The sequence below is a fragment of the Saccostrea cucullata genome, unplaced genomic scaffold, assembly GCF_032062105.1.
Source record: "Saccostrea cucullata isolate Sc308-1 unplaced genomic scaffold, CSIRO_AGI_Scuc_v1 ctg2809, whole genome shotgun sequence".
NCBI lineage: Eukaryota > Metazoa > Mollusca > Bivalvia > Ostreida > Ostreidae > Saccostrea > Saccostrea cuccullata.
The window spans coordinates 7035-32667 of record NW_026934898.1 but is presented as its reverse complement, the minus strand read 5'-3'; the positions used below and the strand labels follow the sequence as shown (position 1 = coordinate 32667).

At 34.4% G+C, this 25633-nt stretch overlaps 2 protein-coding genes across 2 annotated transcripts; one reads left to right on the top strand and one right to left on the bottom strand.

Moving 5' to 3' along the window:
- Positions 1–9074: 9074 nt before the first annotated feature.
- On the top strand, positions 9075–14562 carry LOC134241502 (adenylate kinase 2, mitochondrial-like). Its single transcript, XM_062723546.1, has 5 exons — positions 9075–9212; positions 11226–11271; positions 12987–13177; positions 13618–13785; positions 13997–14562. The coding sequence occupies exons 1-5, from the start codon at positions 9090–9092 to the stop codon at positions 14222–14224; spliced, it is 756 nt and encodes a 251-aa protein (XP_062579530.1). The 5' UTR covers positions 9075–9089; the 3' UTR covers positions 14225–14562.
- Positions 14563–16137: 1575 nt separating this feature from the next.
- LOC134241506 (translation initiation factor eIF-2B subunit delta-like) lies at positions 16138–20175 on the bottom strand. Its single transcript, XM_062723548.1, has 11 exons — positions 20119–20175; positions 19417–19653; positions 18888–19204; positions 18629–18743; positions 18399–18475; positions 17879–17981; positions 17606–17739; positions 17392–17483; positions 17150–17235; positions 16667–16847; positions 16138–16420 (listed from the first exon to the last, which is right to left on the bottom strand). The coding sequence occupies exons 2-11, from the start codon at positions 19624–19626 to the stop codon at positions 16212–16214; spliced, it is 1524 nt and encodes a 507-aa protein (XP_062579532.1). The 5' UTR covers positions 19627–19653; positions 20119–20175; the 3' UTR covers positions 16138–16211.
- Between the last annotated feature and the right edge of the window lie 5458 nt (positions 20176–25633).

The window sequence follows — 25633 nt, the reverse complement described above, 5'->3', positions numbered from 1 at the left end:
TTCAGTATTGATGACATTTGTTTTCTATTAAGTGCTACAGTATTTATCGGGGTATTTCTCTGGAGTTTTGTATAGTGACTATTAGAATTTCGGTGTCAAAGATCTGATTTAATTAGAATTCCGAGGAACGATGCCTATGATGAACAGTTTACACATAAACCAGTCTTTGCACACACATACACCCTCACCACCACCAAGAGGTCAAGACAGTTTACAGGAGTAAAACGTAATTATGTTCCCCAAACGAAGTTGGGGAACATATTGTTTTTACTCTGTTTCTTATTAAGGTCTTCCGTCTTCACGGAAGACCTTATAGTGATTCTACTGTTTCTTATTATTCTTATTATTCTTTTTTTTGACAAAATTTTGTGCAGGCGATTTCTCGAAAACTATTCAGTGGTTTTTCATGAAACTTTCACAAGATATGCGTCATTATATGAAGTTGTTACATCCGAAGAGTAATTTGGAAAATTCGCTTCTGGTGCCAAGTTATGGACAATTTCCTGATTTTAAAATGCGATTTTGTCGCGCACTTTTGTCAAAAATGGCTAAGGATATGAACTGGAGACTTATTGGAGATGATAGATCATGACTTTGTGGATTGCAGAATCGCCTTTTCGTGCGTCGTCAGTACTTCCGGTCGTTACGAGATGCAAATCTAAAAAAGTCGTATTTTCTAACTTTTTTGTTTTTCAGTATTTTTCATTTTTATTTGGTATGGTAATAGAAGCCCTCCTTATAATGCTTACTATTTAATTGGTTTGAATGTTGATAAATCTAAAGTCTAGATATTTGCATTCAAAAATCTGAAGCGGGTCCAAAATGGCGGCTGTCTCTGTCAACTCCATTTGGCAAGTAGGGGTTTATGGAGGCAGCTGAGCGTTTGATTAAACCATTCTGACATAAGGATACATGAAATGTAAAAAACTACTTCGACTCTCACGTAGTATTAAATGGTTGGAGGAGTTATCTCCCGTTACTTGTTTATATTATAATAGATAATCAATGTAAATATTGTAATTAATTGGTCAATTGACTAAAGAATTAAACAAGTATTATTGATAAATGATGTTCTGTTAGAAAATAATAATGGTGTTGCCAAAAGAAAGACAGTCTGTTTTATTTTATCAATATGATATCTGATAACTTATGATCATTGATTAAATTCAGGTACACGGGGGCAGTACAGCTTACTGGCTTGTGTCTTCACTTTGGTACAGAAACCAATTGGTTTATCGATCAAATAGGATTGTGCAAAGTTGCCGTAGTAAGTGACTAGTTAAAATATAGCTGTGTGACATTAGCTATAGGTTTGTCATTAGGACAGAGAAGCTCTTACAAAGTTAAATCATACTGTGTAAGTATATTGTATCCACTTGGCTAGAGTTATATAGGCAACTTGGTAAGCAGTTATACACCAGAAAGATGTTAAAGGCTAATTCAAGAGGCACCAGGCAGATAGATGTTGACTTATATAGTAACTTTTACGAGTATAGTGAGGCAATTATCATATGGCACCAGGCAGGTGCCGGTATTAACTGAAGATATACAATTATACAAAGCACTTAGGTCATTTGATTTAAAGACACCAGGCAGGTGTCATTTTATTATCTGTATATATTGCATTCAATCATATCCCCAGTAAAACTCGGTAATCCGAGCACGGACCTAGACCGCTCAGATCCGACACGTTACAGTAGTACGTTGCAATTGAGTGTCAATCTTAAAACTTAATTTCCGTTTCACTGCTTTAGTGTAACTGGGCTAGATACGATATGTAATGTGTATAATGTGTTACATATACTTTCTTAGCGTCAAAATGAAATAAAGGTGCTAAGATTGTTTTATTTTTAAAATTTAATTGTTGCTATCATACCTATCTAATAGATCAGTCCAAAGAAAAGGCGCGAATACTTACTCGTGGCGTTTGGTGCGAAATTGTGAATGCTTTTTATAATTCTTAGACAGGTGAACTGTTGCAAAAGTACCGTAGTATACACAAGTATATTTAGAGCAGTACTCCCAATAGCTTAATTGTTAGCGCGTTGGGGATATAAAAGTAAAAAAAAAAGCGCATTCACGTTGGCGACATGGTTTCAATCCTCCTTGTGACCAAAATTTTGATCTCAATCTTTTCATCTCAATTTTATGTGGGTTTCTTTTCCTAAAACGGACGGAAGACCTCTCGTTGCTCGCAACGAGATCGTTTCTAGTTATTATTATTTTTCTTCTTCCTGGGAAAATTTTGTCCACGAGTGAACTTGTAAACTACACATCTGACTAAGGTAAAATGTTTTTAGGGTCAATAGATATGTTATGTAGATTTGCCGAACGAAGGTCATTTTGCGCGCACGTGCTTGCAAGAGCGCGCACGTGCAACACTTGAAATGACCAATATAATGGACATTGCCGTAACTTTTCTATTTTTTGATGAAATATTTTGAAACTCATAATGTAAGGATATATTAGTAGTATAGACACGATGGCATGGTCAAAATAGCAAGATCTCACGCGCATGCACGTGCGCTTCGCTCTGATTGGCTGAAACTAAAGTCTCAATATCTTTCTTGTTTCTTGTCATAATCATTTGAAATTTTGAACATAGTCCTACATTATGAAGATCTACAGCATGATATATGAAATTTTCATGCAAGCATGCGCATGCACGCGTGCTTGAATCTGATTGGCTGAAACTTTAAATGGCTATATATCCTTTGTTTTTGGACGTAATGCTTTGAAATTTAAAACATAGTCATGCATTAGGATATCCTACAATATGTTATAGGAAAAATTCATGAAATCACGCGCATGCACGTGTGCTGCAATCTGATTGGCTTAAACTTTAAATGGCTATATCTCCTTTGTTTTGAGACGAAATGTTTGGAATATTGAAATATAGTCATTCATTAAGATGACCTTTAATACGATAAACATAAAAATTCATGAAATCACGTGCATGCATGTATACTGCAATTTGATTGGCTGAAACTTCAAATGGCTATAACTCCCTTGTTTTTCAACCAAACAGGTTGGGATTTAGAACAGAGATAAATATAAGGGACTCCTACAAGAAGGTTTAGTCGTCACATACATGCTTGCACGTGAAAGGCGTTAAATTAAAATACACTCGACTGAGTGCAATTTTTAATACTTTTGGATTAAATGCTTTGTTATTAAGTATATAAAAAATATATAGATAGTGTAGACAAGATAATATGGTCGTAACGCACATGAACACGCGTGCAATGCTTAAATTTAAATATATTTTGTATTCTTCTGGGAAGACCTTAATTAAGTCTAAATTCCATAAAGTATTTCTTATAAAATAGAGATTACAGGGAATATGGCACCAAAAGGGAGTTGGGGAGCGTTTGGGGAACATCTGTAACGGTCCCCGTTACAATTAGCACTAGTTATAACATAGTATAACATAATTTCTTGGTCTTACTTCCTCGAGCACCAAGGGACGATGCCTTTGAACGTCCCATCCCAGTATTGACTGCACATCCTATAGAGGGCAAACAAATTTTTTACTTGACTACTTCCGGTGCAAAAGGATGATGCCTATATAGAACAATTGTCAGTATGAACTCAGTCTTGTATCCCTAAGGAATCAATAGCTTTATTCTCATGAAAGTTGTAGAGAATCAGAACAGTGCAGAATGGCTTACAAGTGTAAAATATCAAAAGAAATGAGTTGCGTCAAGCGAAAAGGGACCTTCGTGACAAAATTTTCGAAAATCGTTTTTTCACCGATTCTGAAAGAGCTAGTTTTTCTGAATATTTTGATACCAAATTTTTTATTGTATACCTTCTAAATTCTAATTAAAACTCAAACTGAAAGCAATGCAATTTTAAAAAGATAACGCTATTAAACGTTGAAAAACGTCGCATAACGTTATTATGTTCCCCAAACGAAGTTGGGGAACATATTGTTTTTACTCTGTTTCTTATTAAGGTCTTCCGTCTTCAGCGGAAGACCTTCTTGTTATTCTTCGGTTTCTTTTTCACTTTTTTTCTTACCTATTATTATTCTTTTTTTCTTACCGATTTTGTGCACGCGATTTCTCGAAAACGGCTCGATGGATTTCCATGAAACTTTCAGGACTCATGTAACATTACATGAACTTGATTCATTTTTTTCCGTTTTGATGACGTCACTTCCGGTCCGTAAATATTTTCGATTTTATGATTTTTGAAGGGTCAGGTTGTCCGCGAACGTTCTAAAAACTGGCTAAAGATAGAAACGTGAAAATTTCAGGTATGATAGTCCTAAGTCTATAGATGTGCAAAATGAATTTCATTTTTTTTGGAAGTGCCGCGCGTCGGCGCTCGCTATGGCCCGAAAATTGTCCTATCGCGAATTTCAAATTTTTTACAACCTTTTCTATGATATCTTTTTACTTTGAAATATTTTGTTATAACATATAGAACAAAAGAAGTGTAGAATTTCAAGATCTTTCAAATGATATCTCGAAAAAAGGACTGGCCCCTAAAATTAAGGGACTGGAGGGGCCATAAGTTTTTCCTTTATATCTCAAAAAGTATTGAGAATTTGTAATACATCAAAGAAGCAAAGTTGTTCAAAATTTCAAGCTTAATCTACGGGCGTCGTCAAAATACGTCCGACGACGTCACTTCCGGCCAAACCGGAAGTAGTCGGAAAACGCGTATTTTGGTCATTCTTGACAAGTTTTTGGGTATCTTATGTCACTAGGAACATAGAAATAAATTTTCCGTCCGTCGTCGTCACTTCCGGTCAAACCGGAAGTAGCAAAAAATGGCTTATTTTTGCATTAATTAACATAGATTTTGAGGATTCAACCAATTTTGGGGCGTTATTTCTCATATTCGTTAAAAATGAAAACTACTTCCGGTCAAACAGGACGGAAGACCTACTCGTTGCTTTGCAACGAGCTTTGCTCTAGTTATTATTATTTTTCTTCTTGGGAAAATTTTGTCCGCGAATGATCTTGTAAAGTACACATCCGATTAAGGGGAAACCTTTTTAGGATAAGTAGGCATGTTATGTAGATATGCGGAACGAAGGTCATTTTTCGCGCACGTGCTTGCAAGAGCGCGCACGTGCAACACGTGAAATGACCAATATATTTGTAATTGTTGTAACTTTTACATTTTTTGATGTAATGCTTTGATATTTAGAATATATAGACATATAATAAATGTAGATAAGATGACATTGTCAACATGCCATTTTGAGCGCACGTGCTTGCAAGAGCGCGCACGTGCAACACGTGAAATGACCAATATAATGGATATGATCGTAACTTTTCTATTTTTTGATGAAATCTCTTGAAAATTATAATGTAAGTATATATAAATAGCGTAGACAAGACGACATGGTCAAAAAAGCAAGATCTCACGCGCATGCACGTGCGCTTCGCTCTGATTGGCTGAAACTAAAATCTCTATATCTTTCTTGTTTTTCGACGAAATCCTATGAAATTTTGAACATAGCCATGCATTTAGATATCCTACAACATGATATATAGCAATTATCATGAAAACACGTGCATGCACGTGTGCTGCAATCTGATTGGCTTAAACTTTAAATAGCTATAACTCCCTTGGTTTTCAACCAAATAGGATGGAATTTGGAACATAGATATAATGAACTTCTACAAGACGGTATGTTCACCATGCACATGCATACACGTGCGTGTACGTGCGCTGTAATCTGATTGGCTGAAACTTTAAACAGCAATTTATCCCTTTGTTTTCAACCAAACGGGATGGGATTTAGAACATAGATAGATGTAAAGGACTTCTACAAGAAGATATGGTCACCATGCTCATGTTTGCACATGCGTGCACATGAAATAAAATAAATCAAAAATACACTTGAATGAGCGTATTTTTTAATACTTTTGGATTAAATACTTTAATATTTAGTATATAAAAAATATATAGATTGTGTAGACAAGATGATATGGTCATTACGCACATGCATTCACATGCGCACGCATGCAATGCTAACATTTGAATGAACTTGGCGTTGTTAAAGTCTCAAATGCATAGATTTTGTCCTATTAAATGAAACTTGCAGGGAATATGGCACCAAAAGGGAGTTGGGGAGCGTTTGGGGAACATCTGTAACGGTCCCCGTTACAATTAGCACTAGTTGATATTTGGAACGTTATTCTTACTAAATAACCCTTTTGTTTTCGTTAGAAATTTTTTTTCCACATGTATTTAAGGTTTTCAATCCCCCCCCCCCCCCCAATTTTAGCATCTGTATGATCGTATACATTGTAAAATAGCAATAAGTTTGTTGGGAAACAAAAACGACAATTTTTTCTATATGTATATGTAGGCCAATATTGAAATAATAAAGTAAGTTGTACATTTTCAAAGAATATATTCAACGACATCATTTAATCTTTCTACAACATGTATATAAGCATGCTTTAATCTCTGAAAAATTGGAATTTCAAAGGATCCTTCACAAGGGGATAGACCGCTTACCATGTGTACAAAACCAATCAAGTTCCTACTCTGAAGTTATCCCGCAAGGCATTCGTAACAACTCGGAAATTTTCCAAGGGAGAAATAGCTGATGTTCGTGAACAGAAATGACCGAGTATTTGCGATTGCTTGCAAGGGACTAAAATGAATACTTATCTTCATGTAGTAAGGTCGTATGGATAAATCCCGGTCAAAGTACTGGGTTTTTTTTTTCTTTCGCCATATCAGCAAACTTACCTCGACAAAAACAAACCCTTACCCAGTACCTACATGTATATGTATTTTTTTTTTTTTGAAATGACATAATTGTACTCCGATCCTGACCAATTGTTTTTTAGGGGGGGCCAGCTTTCAGGCATTGTTATCATTTTTTTTTCTTATCAATTATATCACACTTCTTTCAAAATCGATGTCCTTTTATTTTATTTCAATTGAGAATTATACTAGTATTGAAATGTGGAAAATTCCCCAAATCAAATTACATTAAACGTGTTTGCCCCCCCCCCCTTCTAACGATGTTACTTGCCTATATGTCAGTGATTTAAGATGCTAAAATGAAATAAAATATACCGGTACACGTACCAATTTTTATGACTTTACTATATATATCAGTGAAAGAAATAATTCTTTTTGTACATTGGGGAAACGGGGGGAGGGGTAGGCCTTTCTTCAAAAATGAGCCCGGCACGTTGTACTTGACATGGAACACATCGCGTGCAATAATTTTGTTTAAGATAAATATCGTATGTTGTACAATTTTGTAAAGAGAAAATCTTGTAATTTATCCTCATGTTAAAAATACCGGTATTATGGAATTGAATTTAATCAGCACTAAAATATACCGATAAAAATATCTAAGTTATGTAGATATCTAGGCTTGATGCAAAACAATTAGTCGGACAACAATAAAAGTAAGACGTTAAATTCACACTTTCAGAATATACTAAAATCGTTAATATATAATTAACACATGTATAAGCTTCTCTTCTGTGCCACCCATTCACGTGTTAGTACGTTGATTCATGCAATATTTTATTGACCAAGTCAATGTTACCGGATGACATTCTAACTGTACAATCAAAACATTTGATACACAGTTACATACATGTACATGTAAATAATCAGTTTAATTCATATTCAGAGGATTTTGCATCCCATTTTAGGCAATCGCAACTGAAATGAATCATGTGAGAATGTATTTGAAGCAATGTATTATGCAGTGAGTTAAATTTTGACCAAAAATCCTCGTTTAACAGTTTGAAATGCTTCCATATAAATATGATAAATTATGGCTTTGTCATTCTTGAGAAGAAGATTTTTAAAGAATTTTCCTATATATTTCTATGTAAAACTTTGGTCGGCCATTTTGGCCCCGCCCTACCCCCGGGGTCATGATTTGAACAAACTTGAATCTACACTACCTGAGCATGCTTCAATATAAATATGATGTATTATGGCTTTGTCGTTCTTGAGAAGATTTTTAAAGAATTTTCCTATATATTTCAATGTAAAACTTTGGTCGGCCATTTTGGCCCCGCCCTACCCCCGGGGGTCATGATTTGAACAAACTTGAATCAACACTTCCTGAGGATGTTTCCCCATAAGTTTCATCTTTCCTGGCACAGTGGTTCTTGAGAAGAAGATTTTTAAAATATGCCACCAAATTTTCATTAATTCCCAATTATCTCCCCTTGAATGAGGGCGTGGCCCTTCATTTGAACAAACTTGAATCCCCTTCACCCAAGGATACTTTGTGGCAAGTTTGGTTGAATTTGGCCCAGCAGTTCTTGAGAAGAAGTCGAAAATGTGAAAAGTTTACGACGACGACGACGACGACAACGACAACGGACAAATTGTGATCAGAAAAGCTCACTTGAGCCTTTGGCTCAGGTGAGCTAAAAAGGAAAACGTATACGTATGGAAGAATTGAAAGTTTTCCTAACCCGCAAAGGGGGTGGGATGGGGGTAGATGTGTGGGTGGAGACTGAGACTTCTTTGAGAACCAAAATTAACTGCAGATCTATAGGTCTCCGACCATTGTTTTGACAGAGAGCTACAATGCCATCCATTGAAAAAAATTGAATATTTTTGCGTGCAAAAAGTGCGCTGTTTCTCGATTTATTTCTACATGGTTTTCAAGCCGACAACTAAATATTCCTAACATAATTCTTGTTCTGTTTCCACAACAAAACTCATCCATCCCAATTTTTTCAGACCAGGCTACAGATCTGCAGCTATACCAAAATTTTCTTTTCAAACGCCACCACTTACCCCTCTTTGATTACACTATGCTTGCTGCAGCCCACCTAGGCTTTCAACCCCCCCCCCCTTTCACCCCACCCGGTTCCGACGTCTATGATGATAGTCTGTATGTTCACAGTCCAAGGCAATGTTTCCGTACTTTTCTAAATTAAATTGCAATACATATTTTTTTTTTTATATACAAACAGAAAATTAAGAACTTTAAACATAATTTTATAATTAAAGTAACCAATTTATTTGAAACATGTAAACTTTAAGAATTATCAAAGGCGTAATGAATTTGGATTTGGAATTACTGGTACTGATGAAAAATCGCCCAATGCGATCTTTGATCCGCGAATATGTTGCTTGTTGCGCATGCTCGACCTTATGGACTTCCGTTTGAAGGTGGACAGATGCCTCCCGTGTCAAGAAAAGTAAATGCCGTTTTATTGGGGCCACCTGGCTCTGGTAAAGGTACCCAGGTAAAGTATACATTACAATAAGAATGACCAACAATTCTCACTACTCGATGATAAATGCCAAAACGTATATAACATTATATGTCTTTTGGTACATGCGGTATGATTCGAATTTCCTCGAACTTCGTTAGGTCAGACGCCTGGAATCTTTCCCGATTACATCAGCACATATTTGGAGTACTGATCGGACAGATATTTTTTAGGATTTTCCAGTAGACAAAATTGTCGATTCCAATAGGCCTACATACATTCAACATTGGCCTCTCAAATCAATCAGTGTTGCTGAAACATAACCAGGTCCAGTACAATCACTAGATTTAGCTACGTAGGTAGAATTACCTACGTAGCTTTATTTACCTACCTCAGGTAGCTTTATTTAGCTATTTCAAGGTAAGTTTTCAAAAGTTTTCTTTTTATTAAAGGTACTTGGACACAGATTTGAAATCAATATTTTCTCTTTAATAATACGACTTATATATTTTAACAGCATTTCATACAAAAATTAATTAAAAATCTTATTTCATTTAAAAGTTATTAAAACTTCAAATTTTTTGGCGGGTTTGATTGACACATCCTTGCACTTTCACAAATTTTAACCTTATTCTTAATACTAAGGAAAAGTGGCAATTTTGATGTGTATTAATGAGAAATATTAAAACTTTTATCAAGAAAAATAATTTTATTCAGAGTAGAAATGTTAGAAAGCAAAACACCTTTACAAGTATTGTCATTCCGAACTAAGAGTTGCGTACAGAGTTTAGCAAATCGAGCACACTCGTGTTATGTACACAGTTTTTGTAAACAGGGCTCGTGTTCTGTTATTGTTTATGTTTAGAATTCACCGGGTGCGTTCAATCGTCACAGTCTGCTTACCACAACTGCACGGACTGACAATATATTGTGTGTTTGTTTTGCTTTCGAACATGTCTACTCTGAATTTTATTGATTATAGTATTAATATTTTTCATTTATACAAAACGAGATTACCACTTTTCTTAAGGATTAAGAATAAAATTAAATTTGTGAGAGTGCAAGAATATGTCAATCAAACCCGCCAAAAAATTTGAAATTTTAATATCTTTTATATGAAATAAGATTTTTAATTAATTTTTATGTGAAATGCTATTAAAATATATAAGTCGTAATATTATAGAGAAAATAATAACTTCAAATCTGTGTCCAAGTACCTTTAAAAAGAGACAAAAAATCGCAATTAAATGACTATTGATATTTATACTAGGGAGGCTTAAAAAAACAATCCAAAGCAGAGATAGTTTATACATTGCTGCATTTGGACAATTTAGAGCAAAACATGTAATTCCATTGTTTGGTTAACTGTCCTCTCTATTGGGCGCGGTGAGGCATGACTGAGTATGATTACTTCACATTGTGCTGATCAATTACCGACCTATTATCGTGTTAACAGGAACTGGACTTCTTTGTCATTTCATTCAAGGAGTAACTGTTCCAACTGTCATACATAGCCCCAAAACTTTCAGAACTTTGATTGCAATTGCGCAGAAAAAGACATTTTTGCAAGAGGGATTTTTTCATGAGTTGTTTTCAGATGAGTTCAAAGCTGAAAATGATCACTGCATCAAAATGATATTTTCTGCACACCCTGAGAAAAATGCTTTTTAATAGAAATAAATCAATTTGGTAGCTAATTCAAGCTACCTCAGGTAGGTAAATCAAGCTATGTAGGTAAATCAAGCTACGTAGCTAAATCTAGTGATTGTACCAGACCTGATAATTTTTCAGGCTAGTTCGATTGAAAGAAATTAAGTACAGAGCTACATGTATAGGCCAATTAAATTAAAAATTGCTTCCTCAATGTATTTTCTATTTTTGTAGAAACAAAGAGCAACTAATCAACTGTTTCTATATATTTTTTGAAAGCTTGTATTCACATTGGCTTCTGTTTTACTTACTGAGCTCGGTGCTTACAGAACCTTTAGTTTATAAAGCTTTGGTGAATAATCTGCAATAATAACTCCTTATGCATTATGTTTACAGGCACCAAAGCTGGTAGATGAATACAAAGTATGCCACCTTTCAACAGGTAAGAAACATTACAATGCATGGAAAGCACTAGCGGCACATGCAATTTAATTCGAGATTCCTCAGACTCTAACCCCTGCTTTTATATTGAGAGACGTGCAGGGGAGAGTCAGAGCGGAGGCCATATTGAAAAATGGGAATTCAGCGACGCCCGCCATGTTAACTCCCATGACGCAAGAAATCAGTAATGAGATGATTTCTAAAACGTAATTGTCATTCAAAGGATGCTACCGCCATTTAAACGGCCCTATCACAGACAAATGAAGCATCACTTAAATTAGGTCGCCTCCTCACCATTCAACCTCTTTGTGCAAGACCTCAGCACACAAATACACAAACAAACAATAATGTGAAAATATATTTACTGATTTCTCGCATCTCAGTAGTTAACTCTGCGAAATATATTTGTAAAAGGTAGGCAGAGTTGCGACACCAGCTGGTGTCATTGAATTTCCACTTTTCAATATGGCCTCTGCTCTGACTCTTCCCTGTATGACACAATATAAAAGGCAGGGGTTAGAGTCAGAGGAATCTCAGATGAATGCAATTATACATGCATTGGATAAGGTATTCAACCAAACAGGCTATGTGTCATTAACAAAAACTATGTCACTCAGCATCATAGTCAAAATTTTTGTACACTGATTTATAACCAATTTTCTCATTCATTGCTCGATTTGCCCCTGTAGTAGGAAAGGAGAAATGCATGAATAAAACATGGCTGGATTGGGAATCGAACCCGGGACCCCTGCATTACTAATGAGGAGCTCTACCAACTGAGCTATCCAGGCTGATTTCCGCTGTCAGTTAGGTCTGAACTTCAACATTCCTCCCTCTTTAAATAGTTTTCGACCTCGATGACACCAGTTCTAGGGCTCTGCCAGGAATTATTAATTTACACATACACTGTAACCTGAACATGGCCCCCAACACTGGCCACCAATTGTGGTAGGAAAGGAGAAAAGCATGAAGAAAACATATGGCTGGACCAGGAATTGAACCTGCAGGGACCCCTGCATTTCTAGTCAGGTGCTCTATCAACTGAGGTATCCAGGCTGATTTCCGCGGTCCATAAAGCCTGAACTTCTACACACCCTAAAACTTGATAAATGATTACTCTGGCAGATCCATTATTCCTTATGGCCACATACTTGTACATAGGGCTGGGTATTGGCCCGAGATTTCGTATTGCGATATATTGCGATATTTTTAATTGTATTGCAATATGTATTGCAATATTTTTAATGTAATAAAAATGGTATTTTCTTACTACATTAACTATAATTTACATGCAAAATGTACATAACCATGATAAGTAACCAACAAGGAAAAAAAATCTTGTTGATTTCAATTAAGTTATGCTCTGAAATGTCCCCACAAAACAACTTCTGTCTTACTGTTTGGTTTAATAACAAACTTTCATAAGTCCATTTTATATTTAATGACATAATTCCTTAATCTAAGCATATTGCCAAAATATCGATATTACAAAATCGTATTGCGATACGATAGATTCTTCTCCCCCAAATGATATTAGCAAATTTTGCACAAGGCAGACTTGTCTCAAGCTGTCAGCAGATGGAATGAATTACCAGCCAGATTTTTTCAGACTAGAGAGCTACAAATGTACAGCTGATATTATCCTTATAGTTTTATCTGAAAAATTCCAACAGGTTCAATACTAAAATCAGTTGTCCTTTTTTATACACTACTTAGGGGATATGCTTCGAGCAGTCATTGCTTCTGGTTCAGACCTTGGTAAGAGGGTCAAGGGGGTGATGGACAAGGGGCAGCTGGTCAGTGATGACCTTGTGATAGAAATGATTGACAAGAACCTTGACAAACCAGAGTGTGCCAATGGCTTTTTGCTGGATGGATTTCCTCGTACCATAAAGCAGGCAGAGGCAGTAAGTATCCACTATTATAGCATAATTTCCACAATTTAGGTCATTGTGTATAGTGAAGTTTTTTGAAATAACTTGGAGCCAGACTGTTTTATAAAGTATATGAAATGAAACATTTTAACGGTGTTTTTCACAGCACTTTTAATGATTGCACACTTCTAGGGAAGTGATTTTTATTCCCTTAAATTTTAAAATGTAATATTATATACATGTACTTAATTAACAAACAAAATGATTTACATTTATTAAGAATGAAAATTGTTCATGATCATCGCTTATGTTAACTATGTGAAAATTTTTACTGTTTTTGTCAATTTCAATATCTGTTTAAGCTGCACTTGTATTTAAATTGGTAATGATCATTCAAGAAAGATTTATTTTAGAGTTAATTGTAGTGAAAAGAAAAATAACAGCTTGGTGTAACAAATTTGACATTGTTTTAGCTTGATAATCTGCTGGATCAGAGGAAATCAAAGCTGACTGCCTGTGTAGAATTTAAAATTGATGATTCTCTACTGGTGCGTCGAATCACAGGACGTCTCATTCATCCACCGAGTGGACGATCATATCACGTGGAATTTAATCCACCCAAAGTACCAATGAAGGATGACGTTAGTATTTCTGCTCAATACAATTTATTCAAATTTTGTCTGAATAATTGTGCGCTCTTAACTTTTAGGATAAAATTCTTAAAATCTTTTATGATTTGAAAATATTATCTAAAAGTTGCAGTACTTGAATAAATTTTTTTCTCCCTTGATTTATCTATGTACAAACATGTATGCAATATTCAAACTATCCACAAATAAAAACCTTTAACAGCAAACAGGAGAAGCTCTGATAAGAAGATCAGATGACAATGAAGATGCATTAAAGAAGCGCCTTGAGTCCTACCACAAACAAACCAGCCCACTGGTGGACTACTACAGCAAGAAAGGAATCCACACGGCTGTGGATGCCAAGCAATCCCCTGGGGTCGTGTTCGCTGCCATCCAAGCCGCCTTCGCAGGGAAAGCCCAAGACAAATTACGACTCCACGGACAAGGATGATAGTTACAAAAATTATATTGAAACAAATTCGTCATGACACTATATCAGAATCACTATCAATGGACTTTTAAATTAACCTCTGATCTTCATTTATTATGTACCAAAATCATTTCAATCATGTCAATGGTGAGTTGATTTCACTTTCCTCTAAATTTGTGATGCCATATCATCCTCGTTAATTTTTACAAATTTTACTTCAATATAAATATGTATTATATACATGTACATTTAATTTAATATCATAATCAATGTTGCAATATTCATGCATATTTGATATTGATGAATAATTTATTTTCCTGAAAGAAAATCTTAATCAGCATTTTGTGTTCCTACTTTTTTTTTTGTTTTCCACATGCAAGGCGTAGTGAAATTGGGAAATCATTTGGACAACTAGTCCATATTGTAGGAAACATTACTTCTGGTGGTCTCAGCAAAAAGAACAAAACAAACAAAACACACACATAAAGTTGGAATGGGATTTCTTAATAGTTTATCCTATCATGCAATTGTTTTTTTTTTAAATAAAATTAAACTACTGGAGTTGAACATGTAGATAAATTGTTATTGTGCAATATTATTTCAGCCATATTTTGGTGTTGAAAAACTTAAGGAACTTGAGATCTTAGTATACACAACGTGAAAGATATTTCTCAAACTATATGCTATGGATATATAGCCATAAAATGTCATTAAATTATATAACATGCCATAACCTGCAGCTATCAAATGCATCTACGTGACCAAGTTTAATAATCTTGTGCTTCATGATTGATGAAATATGATACTGGTATGCATGTACCTATTCAATAAAATATGCAATTGAAAAGCCTCATAAGTTGAGGAAAACAAAACTTATTCTATACCAGGCTTGCTTACATTTATACACATACTATAGCAGGTTTTCACACAATTCATATATAATAAAGAAACAATAAATGTTCCTCCCTATATTCATATTGTAATTGTAAAATAAAAACTTTCTTGGTTCCTATTCATTCTCACATGTTTTTCCGAGTGGCTCACATTATTGAAGTTTTCTTATTAAAAATGATAAAGACTTCTAAGCTCACCTCAGAATGTAAGTGTCATCAGTTTTATATCAAATGAAAGTAGAAAAAGAACTGCAACACTAGTGATTTTTACATATCCAGAAAAATGTCTGTGTGAAGCAAGACTGCAGCACAATGCTCCTACCGTACATGGATCTCTGTTCCTTGTATGGTTGTCAGTTTCTCCAATTTGCAATAATTAAACCTTGCTGCAAACTCATCTGTCAATGGGTCACACACGACATCTTCACATGATTTATAGATGGGATCCCCAGGTGTAGTATTGGTACAGGTAGGGAAAGGTTCCTCCTCAAACTTGAAGTACTTTATTTATGGCATCTGAGTAAGGTGGAATAACTCTTACTGAACTAAAATTTTTCATCAGAGAAATCAGAATAGGAATGATATCATACTGCAATACTTTTTATCATTATCAAATGCCAAGTTGTAGCGTTTCCACTTCAATATGTGCCAGTATATTCTTTAACACATTTTCTAAATTCATATGAAGAACTCCTTTAATATAAAAATATTTTCCGGGGTCAATAGTTTCGTTTGTTTTGGAAATATCTCAATGTTTTCCTGGAGATGCTCTTTAGACAGTTAAATCAATATTTTTTCTCTAAAATACAGATTTTTCAACCAAGAACCAACCAGTCAAACTGGTTCATCTCTAATAAAATTCCCTGGAGAACCTTAAATAATTTAAATTAGTCTTGCACTATAAGAGTACAGTTTTGCTTTTAAAATTCATTTAATACAAAGTAAAGCTTTGTATGCCTTGTTAGTTAAAGAGTGTAATCTTACAACACACATCATAGAAATTGATATTTAGAAATTACTTGGTTTTGATGAATCCATTCAAATGCATAAAATATATTACAATCTATAAATAAAAATCAAACTTTTTTGACTGTTACATAATTTAATTTGAATTCTCAGGTTTCATTTGTTTCTGCTTGCTTCATACGAAGCACAACAGGAACAGAGGTACAGGGAATAAGTCCAAGTTCAGTTATCACTAAGGAGATGAACTCTGGAGGGGTCACATCATAGACTAGGTTAAGCAGGGTCAGGGGGCTGTAGTCTCTCCAGTCATTTAAATAGGGAGTCTTGTTTCCAATGGATACCAGGTCATCAGGGTCACCTAGAGACACACAGAGAAAATACTATTTAATTAGAAACAAAGTATCTATATACCAGTAACAAAGTACAGTGTATATATATATATGTACATATACTGAATAAAATATGTTAAAACACAACAGGCTAAAACTATTTATAATATCTGCAATGATCACAAAACTGATTGATATAACTAACATTAAACAGATGGGATAGACATAAAAATATGAGGAGTTGACGGAGCTTTAATGCATACAGTTGTACTCACCCAGTTCATTATATACAAAGGAGTCGGTCTGCCCCCGTTCACAGAATTTGTAGGTCTCGCAGCACACTAGGACTGGGACATTACAGGCTTTAGCTATTAAAGCTATCTGAGAGGTTCCTACCCTAGACATGACACAGCCATTAGCCAGCAGGGCGTGTGCACCCAGCATCACCTTGGTGGCCTTTAAAGAAACAGTTTAAAATGTATGTACCACAATCTTACACATTACTATTTTTTTATGGTTAATTTTTTGTTGAGGTATTGTAATACATATACATTATATGTGTTAAATCAATATAACCTATGCACCAGCAAATGCCTTTAACTATGGTGAAGATATGAAAATAAATTATTAATATTTAACAGTATCTCAAATATCTAACTTGATACAAAATATCTACATTGTATACATCTAAATGTTTTTACTATATAAATTTTGCAGTTTTCTAAATTAGAAAAATTGTGTAAATATCATTTCCTCACCTCTTGCATTGCGTATGAAGCAGCATTGATCAAAATGTAGGAACATGGGATACCAGCTCTCACAAGTCTCCTTAGCATCTCCTTACCTATCAAAAAAAGCATTTTCTATTCCCATTCCATCTTCTTATACAAAACATATTTTACAAGCTACTTAAGTTTATTTACTCTTTATTCAGCAGTTTCCAAAATGAATTGTATTTTTTTTCTTTGTGTTATGAACACACTAAAACTAATGCCTGTACCTTCCATTTTAGGTCTAGCATCTACGACGATGACCTTAAATTCCTTCCCTTGATTCCATGCATCACAGAGTACTCTACGGACAATTGATGAACTGAAAAAGTATATAAGACATAAATATTAAACAACTTGATGTGATTGTGATATCCATATAAATACAACTATTTCCTTTCTTTTTTGGCCATATTAACATTTCTTTGTTTGAGACAGACTTACCATGAGTACACAAGGATAACATCACCATTTTTTATCTTCTCCTCGTCCTTGACATACTTTGAAATAGCTACTGCTGAGAGAAGAATTCTCTCCTTTATATAATTATCAATAGTATCCAATAGTCTGTCTTTAGCCTGAAAAATTTAAGGATTGAGTTTTAATTAGTATTTATTTTCTTTACAGCCCTGACTTAAGTCTTGCAAAGTGTTACTTCCCTACAATAGAGATTCCATCAAAATAGTGTAAGTTTATATGAGAAGTGTGACCTCTAACCTCTCGGTCCTGTAGATTATTGGGCATGTGCGTGATGTGGTGTTTCAGATGTTTGACAGCATTTCCCATACTAACTGACATCAAGCGACACTGATTCAGGAAGCTGTTGAAGAGTTCTAGATTTTATTTTACTATTTAAATTGTAATTTCAGAAGTTCAATATAACTGGTACATTCATACTAAATATATTTTTTTTCGTTGCAATCTCAAAATATGGATTTCTATAAAGCCCTTTTATCAACAAGCTTGTTATCTAATTAGTACTTTAACAAAATTATAATGCATGACAAAATAGATCTGAGAGTTTTCCAACCATACTTATTAATTTATCAATATTTCTTGCAAAATAACATAAAGAATGTTTCCTCATTTGTGAAAATAAACAAATTAATGAATCAATCTCAAACAGGCTCTTTGAAAAAAAAAAAAAAAATTGTTGCAAATAATTCTAGGTTTATAATAGTTTAAATTTTGATCAGAATTTTGAAAATTCAAAGAAAGAGAATGTAAAGTTTTATACGTAATGCATGGCTTTAGCTTGGCCTCCAGATCTCTTGAAAGCTCTTTCTGAGGAGGAGTTGTATAGTCTCGAATAACCTAAACAAAAATAAATCAATATGAATTAAATGACCTATCTAATTATGATTATTGGATGCAGAATTTTCTCCACTGAGATAGAAAATACATCTGTGTTATGCAAAAACTTCAGTATTTATTCCAGTTTAGGGAAGGACCTGAATACAGTCATACCTGTTTGAATGCCGCCAACATGGCCAGACAGCGGGCATTAGACCCACATATAACTCCCTCCGCATACTGCAGTCCAAGCTTGATGACAACAGGATGTATACCCACAGAAGAAAAACTTTTAAAAAAAAGAACAAAGAGATTTTCTTAAATATTTTATGATACTTGTTGATCTCCACTAAAAATGTAAAATTAGCATAAAAAATGCACAGTATTAATGTTGAAACCTTGTGTAAGAAATGAATATGAGAAAAAATCTTACGAAAATGATTCTGTGAGAGAGACTTCTCTCTCGTACTGATGGAGATGGTTAAATAGACGAACTTTACGCTGAGCTACAGTCCGCTGGGGAAGTCGCTGTTTTTCAAGCTTTTTAGCAACCCTTTTTTGAGTTTCTGCATCGTCAGCTTTCAGATGATCAGGAACTCTCTTAGGTTCCTTCTTAGCGGTTGATGCTGCAGAGGATTCTTTTCCTGAGGATGATGAAGCGTCTTTCTTGGTGTTTACAGCAGTACCCTCCTTCTTACCTCCCGCCCCAGCAGCTTCCAGCTTCTCTTGTTTGGCAGCTCGCTGAGCTTCCTTAAACAATTGAAATCAATGTTATAAAAGTGATCATTTTGCAAGCTGGAAATTCATTTCTTTAATCGATTTATCTCATTTAGAAGTTACATTTTATGAAAATATTATAAAATAAGAAAATTTAGCATCCAATTTTTTTTCTTCTAAATGTTATAAAATTAATAAAATTCTTTGAAAAGGCACCTTTAATCATGTTAATGCATGACACTTACTTGTTTTGCCCGTCTTTCTGCCTTAAGTTCTGCTTTACTTTTCTGAGGTTGATTTGGATCTGCCTTGTCAGTCTTATCTTTCGGATGTCCCTCTTTTCCTTCTTTCTTTACCTTCTTTTCCTTTTTAGCTTTTTTGTCATGTTTCTCAGTAGGAGCAGATTTTTCACTTTTATGTTCTGTAGGGAGAGCCCCCTCTTGTTTCTCGGCCATGACCTTATTTTTTGAAGTATTTCTTATCTGTAAAAGCAAAATTACAACAAGTCAAACCTTACAAGTCCAAAATCCTTGAGTTAACAGGTTAAAAGCAGACCTGTAACTAGCAGTCCAGACTTCACACTGACACTGAGGTCAGAATATATATAAAACAATAGGCCTAAAAGAAAAAATGAATGGGATTGGGAGTGAAATTGTTGCAATTACATTGCAAGTATCTGTAACTATCTATATACGTTGCAGAATCCAATTATGGCTTTTTTACAAAGGCAATAGTACCGGATTAACATCAATGCTTTTAAACTAACCTGAATTATTAAAATTATTTACGATTAATACGATTAACCATGATCCAAGAAAATTCGAACCACTAGGCAATACTTGACGTTTCTTGCACCACTGTCAAGCTAAATATAGATATTGATAATTAGGTTTGGTATGTTGAAATTGTTCAGTTTTATGACATTTTAATTAATCACACTTTCTTACCTTTACGGAATTTACAATAAAAATAAAATTTCCATCTGTTTCAGATTTTTGTACATCGATCACAGTTTATTCGTATTCTTAGTTAAGTCGTTCGTTCAAAAATTCGTTTTTCATCTATTTCCAAAATCTCTCATCAGAGGACCGTATTGCGCTTCGTAAGCTTAAAACACATACGTCTCGACTTTTGTGACCAAATTTTACTTTAAAAAAAAAAAAAAAAAAATCCTACATATTTCAATGAAAAACCTTGATTTTCTATAGTGGCCCGATCCCAAATAACGACGGTGTAATTTTTGTCCCCCACTTGCAAAGTGGGGGATATTAATTTGGGTCTGTCCGTCCGTCCGTCTTTCTGTCTGTCTGTAACGCTTTTGTTTCCACACGATATCTCGAGAACCCTTTGAGCTTTTGCAATGAAATTTTGCATAGGAACTCCCTATGGACTGAAGAAGAACCCTATTGATTTTGAGGTCAAAAGGTCAATGTCATAAATTTGCCAAACTCTGTCTGTTATAACACCTTCGTTTCCACACGATATCTCGAGAACCCTTTGAACTTTTGCAATGAAATTTTACATAACAACTCTCTGTGGCCTATACCTTATATGGAAGATCCCGATTGATTTTGAGGTCAAAAGGTCAAAGTTCAAGGTCGTAAATTCATACATTTTGTCTGTGTGTAAAACTATCGTTTCCTGGCAATATTTTCAAGATTTTGAGCTTTTACAATGTAATTTTATAACAAAACTCCCCAGGACCTTTCTCACCCCTCTCAAAGTGTCCCGCCCCGTTTGTTTTATTGGTAGTTATTGTATTTACATGTCGCTAGTTTTAGCACAGGGCCATGAGGAGAGTTATTACGTACAATACAGGTTCTCGGCGAACTTTATATTATTATTACATCTATTAGAACTGTTTAATAAAGGCCAAATTAGACACCATGCGTTGTATAAAATTTTGACAATATCGAACGTGAATATATACATGTATGTGACTTTATGTCTGCATATAATTTCCGTAGTTTAGTGGTATGTCTCTCGCTTCACTTAAAAAGATAAAATAAAAAAAGTCTCTCTCTTCACTTGTGAGTGGTCCCGGGATCGAATCCCGGACGACCCACTTTCTTTTTTTTCCCCCGAAATGCCTTTTTTTAAATAAATGATAGTATTCAGCATGTTAAATGAAAAAGTTATGAGGTCTGGCTTGTACAAACTCATAAAATCATCAATACAGTGTGATAAATATACCATCTAAAACTAATCTTCTATGCATATAATAAAGATTAAGCAATCAAATAGTTCTACAATAGTTCTACAAATTCAATCAGTGGGATCCGCTCTCTCTCTCTCTCCCCCCCCCCCCCCAACTGCGTATGGTTTACTTTTTCCCTAAGCGGGGGACACAAATTCTCTGAATTAGCTTGTAAAAATTGTACTGAGTTACAGGTATTACAATTACAAAATCAAGTGCCTGTGTCCGGGGGTGGGGGCGTTAAATAATTTAAAATCTATACTACACAAGAAAGAGAAGAATGTTTTAAACGATTTTTACTGATATACTTAATAAATTGTAAATTTTCAAATCATATTGTGCTCCCATGATTTGAATTAATCAGTTTTCCTCAAAAAGCTTCCACATTAGTTTCTGCTTTTCTGGTAGTTCTTGAGCTTTTGTTAATGACCATACCCTTTTTCATTGACTCCCAAGGGGATATTTATATACACCCGGCTTAAAAAGTGGGAGGGTATATAATGATCGGGATGTCCGTACGCCCGTCTCTTACACTTTGGGGTACTCATCTCTTATCTGCAACTCCTCTTATACCAGTGAATGAAATTCAATGAGATTTTCACAGATTCTTTGTTTCATACATGTAGTGCCATTGTGTACCTCTTATTTTACTTTTTGACCGGAAACATATTTCGGGATTCCCATAGCAAAACATAGACACTGTCACTCTTTTCTATAACAATGAAGGGCACCTACTAGTATCTCTTATCCACAGCTCCTCCTATATATATCCCACTGAATAATATTTAACGATACTTAAATCACAGAATCTTTGTTAAATAGTGCCATTATGCACCTCCTATTTTACTCTTCCATCTGACACTTATTTCAGATCCCCCAAAGCAAAACATGGACTTTGCCATAACAATTTGGGAGATAGGGGATATCATTAAGTGAGCTCAAAACTCTTGGGAAAGTTTTCAAACGGACGGACAAACAGACAGCTGGTTACGTACGACGAACATTGGATAATCAGAAAATTTAGATCAAGTGAGCTAAAACCTATACCATCGGAGAAGGGGGTTAGGAGAAGATACTTTTCCAAGTCATTTCTAATGGGGGTTAATTTTCTGAAAATACACGTCTCTCCTTTCTGTTCCAAGAAGGTTCTGTGTTTCATATACGGGGTCAATGTCCAGATCGTGACCCCTTCAAGCTCCATCCCTTGCATTTGATTATATGGAGTATAAAATGGGTCTATTGAAATGGGAATTTTATATTTATATGTAATTTCATATTATCACTGCGTCGCTATCTGATAAAAAAAAAATGAAGGATTTAATCTTGTCAGTATAATAATAATTTCTTTTGATTCAAATCTGCTATAAATAAATCACTATAAATAAACATTATATAAATATTGCATGTAGTTGAGTGTAACACTGGAAATTTTCACCCCAAGAAAACCATTGTCAACCGAGGCGCAGCCGAGGTTGACAATGGTTTTCGAGGGGTGAAAATTTTCAATGTTACACTCAACTACATGCAATATTTATTATATTATACTGAATGTTTTATACAAATACATATAACAGTGAACCGTGCGCGCATAAATTCTGCGCAGTCGCTATTTTTTGGAATACCACCCGTCATCAAGCAATGTTGACTGTTGCTACGCTGGAGGGCGTGGCTTCATTATTCAGCGGGTAGTAGTGTTTATTAACAAATGTTTCTCGACCAATCAGATTCAACTAATTTTACATGAAGTATAATATAAATGAATACCAACTCAATATATAGCTACATGTTCCATGGAACATTGTATTCTTGAAGTGTGACATTGGAGTTCTTTGTAATGCGAGAGGTATGACACTCATTGAAAAAAATCCATCCATAATCAACAATTATAACCAAAAATAGAGACAAAACAATGTTAATAATTTATTGAATTGCAACCAGATTTTAATCTGCTTACTTGTTTAAATTACATTGTTATAGTGCTAATAAATGATTACCCCAAACTCTTTGATTGTAATTAAATAGTTAGCTCTAGTCTTTAAAGATGTTACATTTCTATGTCTGTAAATAGTTAATATAATCTCTCTTGTTTAAAGTTCTTTGTCATGAAGTGGTTAGCCTTATCTCTTCTTGATATCTCTTTTTGTCTTATACATGTATATGCTAAATCAAGTATAGCTTGTATATAAGTATTGGTATATTTTTTCAAAGTGCGTTGATTTGGTCCCAAATTTGACGCACTTTGAAATTTTTTTTCAAAGTGCGTAATTTTTCAAAGTGCGTTGTGACAATGGTTCTTCTAGATCAAGTTCATTTATTTCACTTACACCAACATCAGTGGTACATGAGGTACAATATATAAAAAATTAGTCGTCATAATTGTAAGGAAAAGAATAAATATAATTATGATACAATGGCACATATGTGCAAAGTATAGCAATAAACATACAATGAAAAAAGAACAAAAAAAGGTATGGTAACAATTAAATTATGATGGACAGACTAAGATTTTTTTAAAGATTTTAAATTTGTCGTTGATATAATTTCACAAAACTTAAGTGTATTTGGCGTTTTACAAAATCTGGGATGTAAAAGATTCTTTCTGATACTATTCAATGTTTTACATTTCTAAAATGAAATGAAATTCGTCTGCTATTTGCCCTGTACTACTCAATTTACAAACTCTTTCATCCAGTGGAATATTTGACCTTCTACCAGTTTCAACTGGGAGGTGGTGGTTTGAGGTTCTAAATTTTATTAGTATTTTTTAGGTAAAATACTTAGATATTTTTCACATCCAAAATCACTCTTAAAATTTTGTAAATTTGACCTTTTGATGAATTATCAATATCACTATGCCATATTTGAATAAATTGATCTCTTCATCTTTGCTTCACTGCTGCAAGTACCCAAATTCCTGTCAACTGGAACTTTGTTCCTACCAAATGTTAGAGAACCCACAAGAAGTTAAAATGTTATAAATGAAATCTACCCATAGGTTTTTTGGACCTCCTTGAAAATATTGAGAACATAGATATTTATACAAAACACAAACTATTTTGTTTTCTGAAAAATTCGGGGTAAGCAATTTTAACCAGTAGGAGATCATTCTTGTTAAAATAATAATAAACAATGGGAATCGCCTCTCTAGGTCACCTGTCTATGTCTGTAAATTGGTAAAATATCCTTTAATAATCCCCAGGGACCTATAAACTAGTATATATAGGTCCCTGATTACCCACACTTGTCTTTAATTGATAAAGTCTCCTTGGTCCCTTGTTTGTTTGTCTATATCTGTAAATTACTAGCATTAGTTTGAATTTATTGACTATCTTTGTCAGTAAATGGTAATTTTTTTTCTGTCTTGATTCTCTTTCGGAAGTCTAACTGGCCACATGTCTATGCAAATAGTTTGTCTAACGTACAGATATGTGCCAAAAGAGAAGATACATGTAATTCTATTTTTGCTCTATATTTATCTCATTGAAAATAACATTTTGTAAAATCCCTGGCAAATGGTCAATTTACGGATGGTCATCCTGTGACTATACCGACTTCTAAGCGTTGCCTCACTGTTGTGTAATCCTTTACTGTAAATCTCAGCTGAAGATGGTCAAAATAGTCTTTCAAAACTGAAACTAAAACTTGTCTTCTTTGGTACATGGTATCTTATGAGTGTCAGCTCAACAAGTTTATGGGGAATTGTCCCATATGCATTTGCTAGATCTAGACAGATGACTGCCAACTCCCCTTTAGATTCCTTGGTTTCCCGGATTAACTGTGTCAGTACACTTGTATACATCCTGATACTCCGGGTACTCCTCCCTTCTGCACAGCTATATCATCTTATCAATATACTGATATTCAAGCATGAATTCATTTCTATACTGCTTACGAAGCTGCCGCAGGTCTTTTCTCATCTTAGCTATTTACCTTTCTCTCCCGTTCTTCAAATGGTCAATTTTTATCCAATTTCTTATTTATTTCATTACTTAAACCAGAAAATATGTAGTTATCTTTTTTTAAAAAAAAAAAAAAAAAAAAAAAACTTATTAGATATTTAGTTTTAAGTCATTTCCATCGCCTAACATCAGTTCTAAAATTCAAGACCAATATTGACTAGCTATATAATACCGGTACTCTGTTGTGAGTATGTAACATAAATTTTCATGTAGCACTTAAATTGAAATATTTTAACAAATCGATGCTGGTCAGATAAAAACTGCTGTTTTTATCAACTACTGTCAAGAATTTTTATCATACCAGTG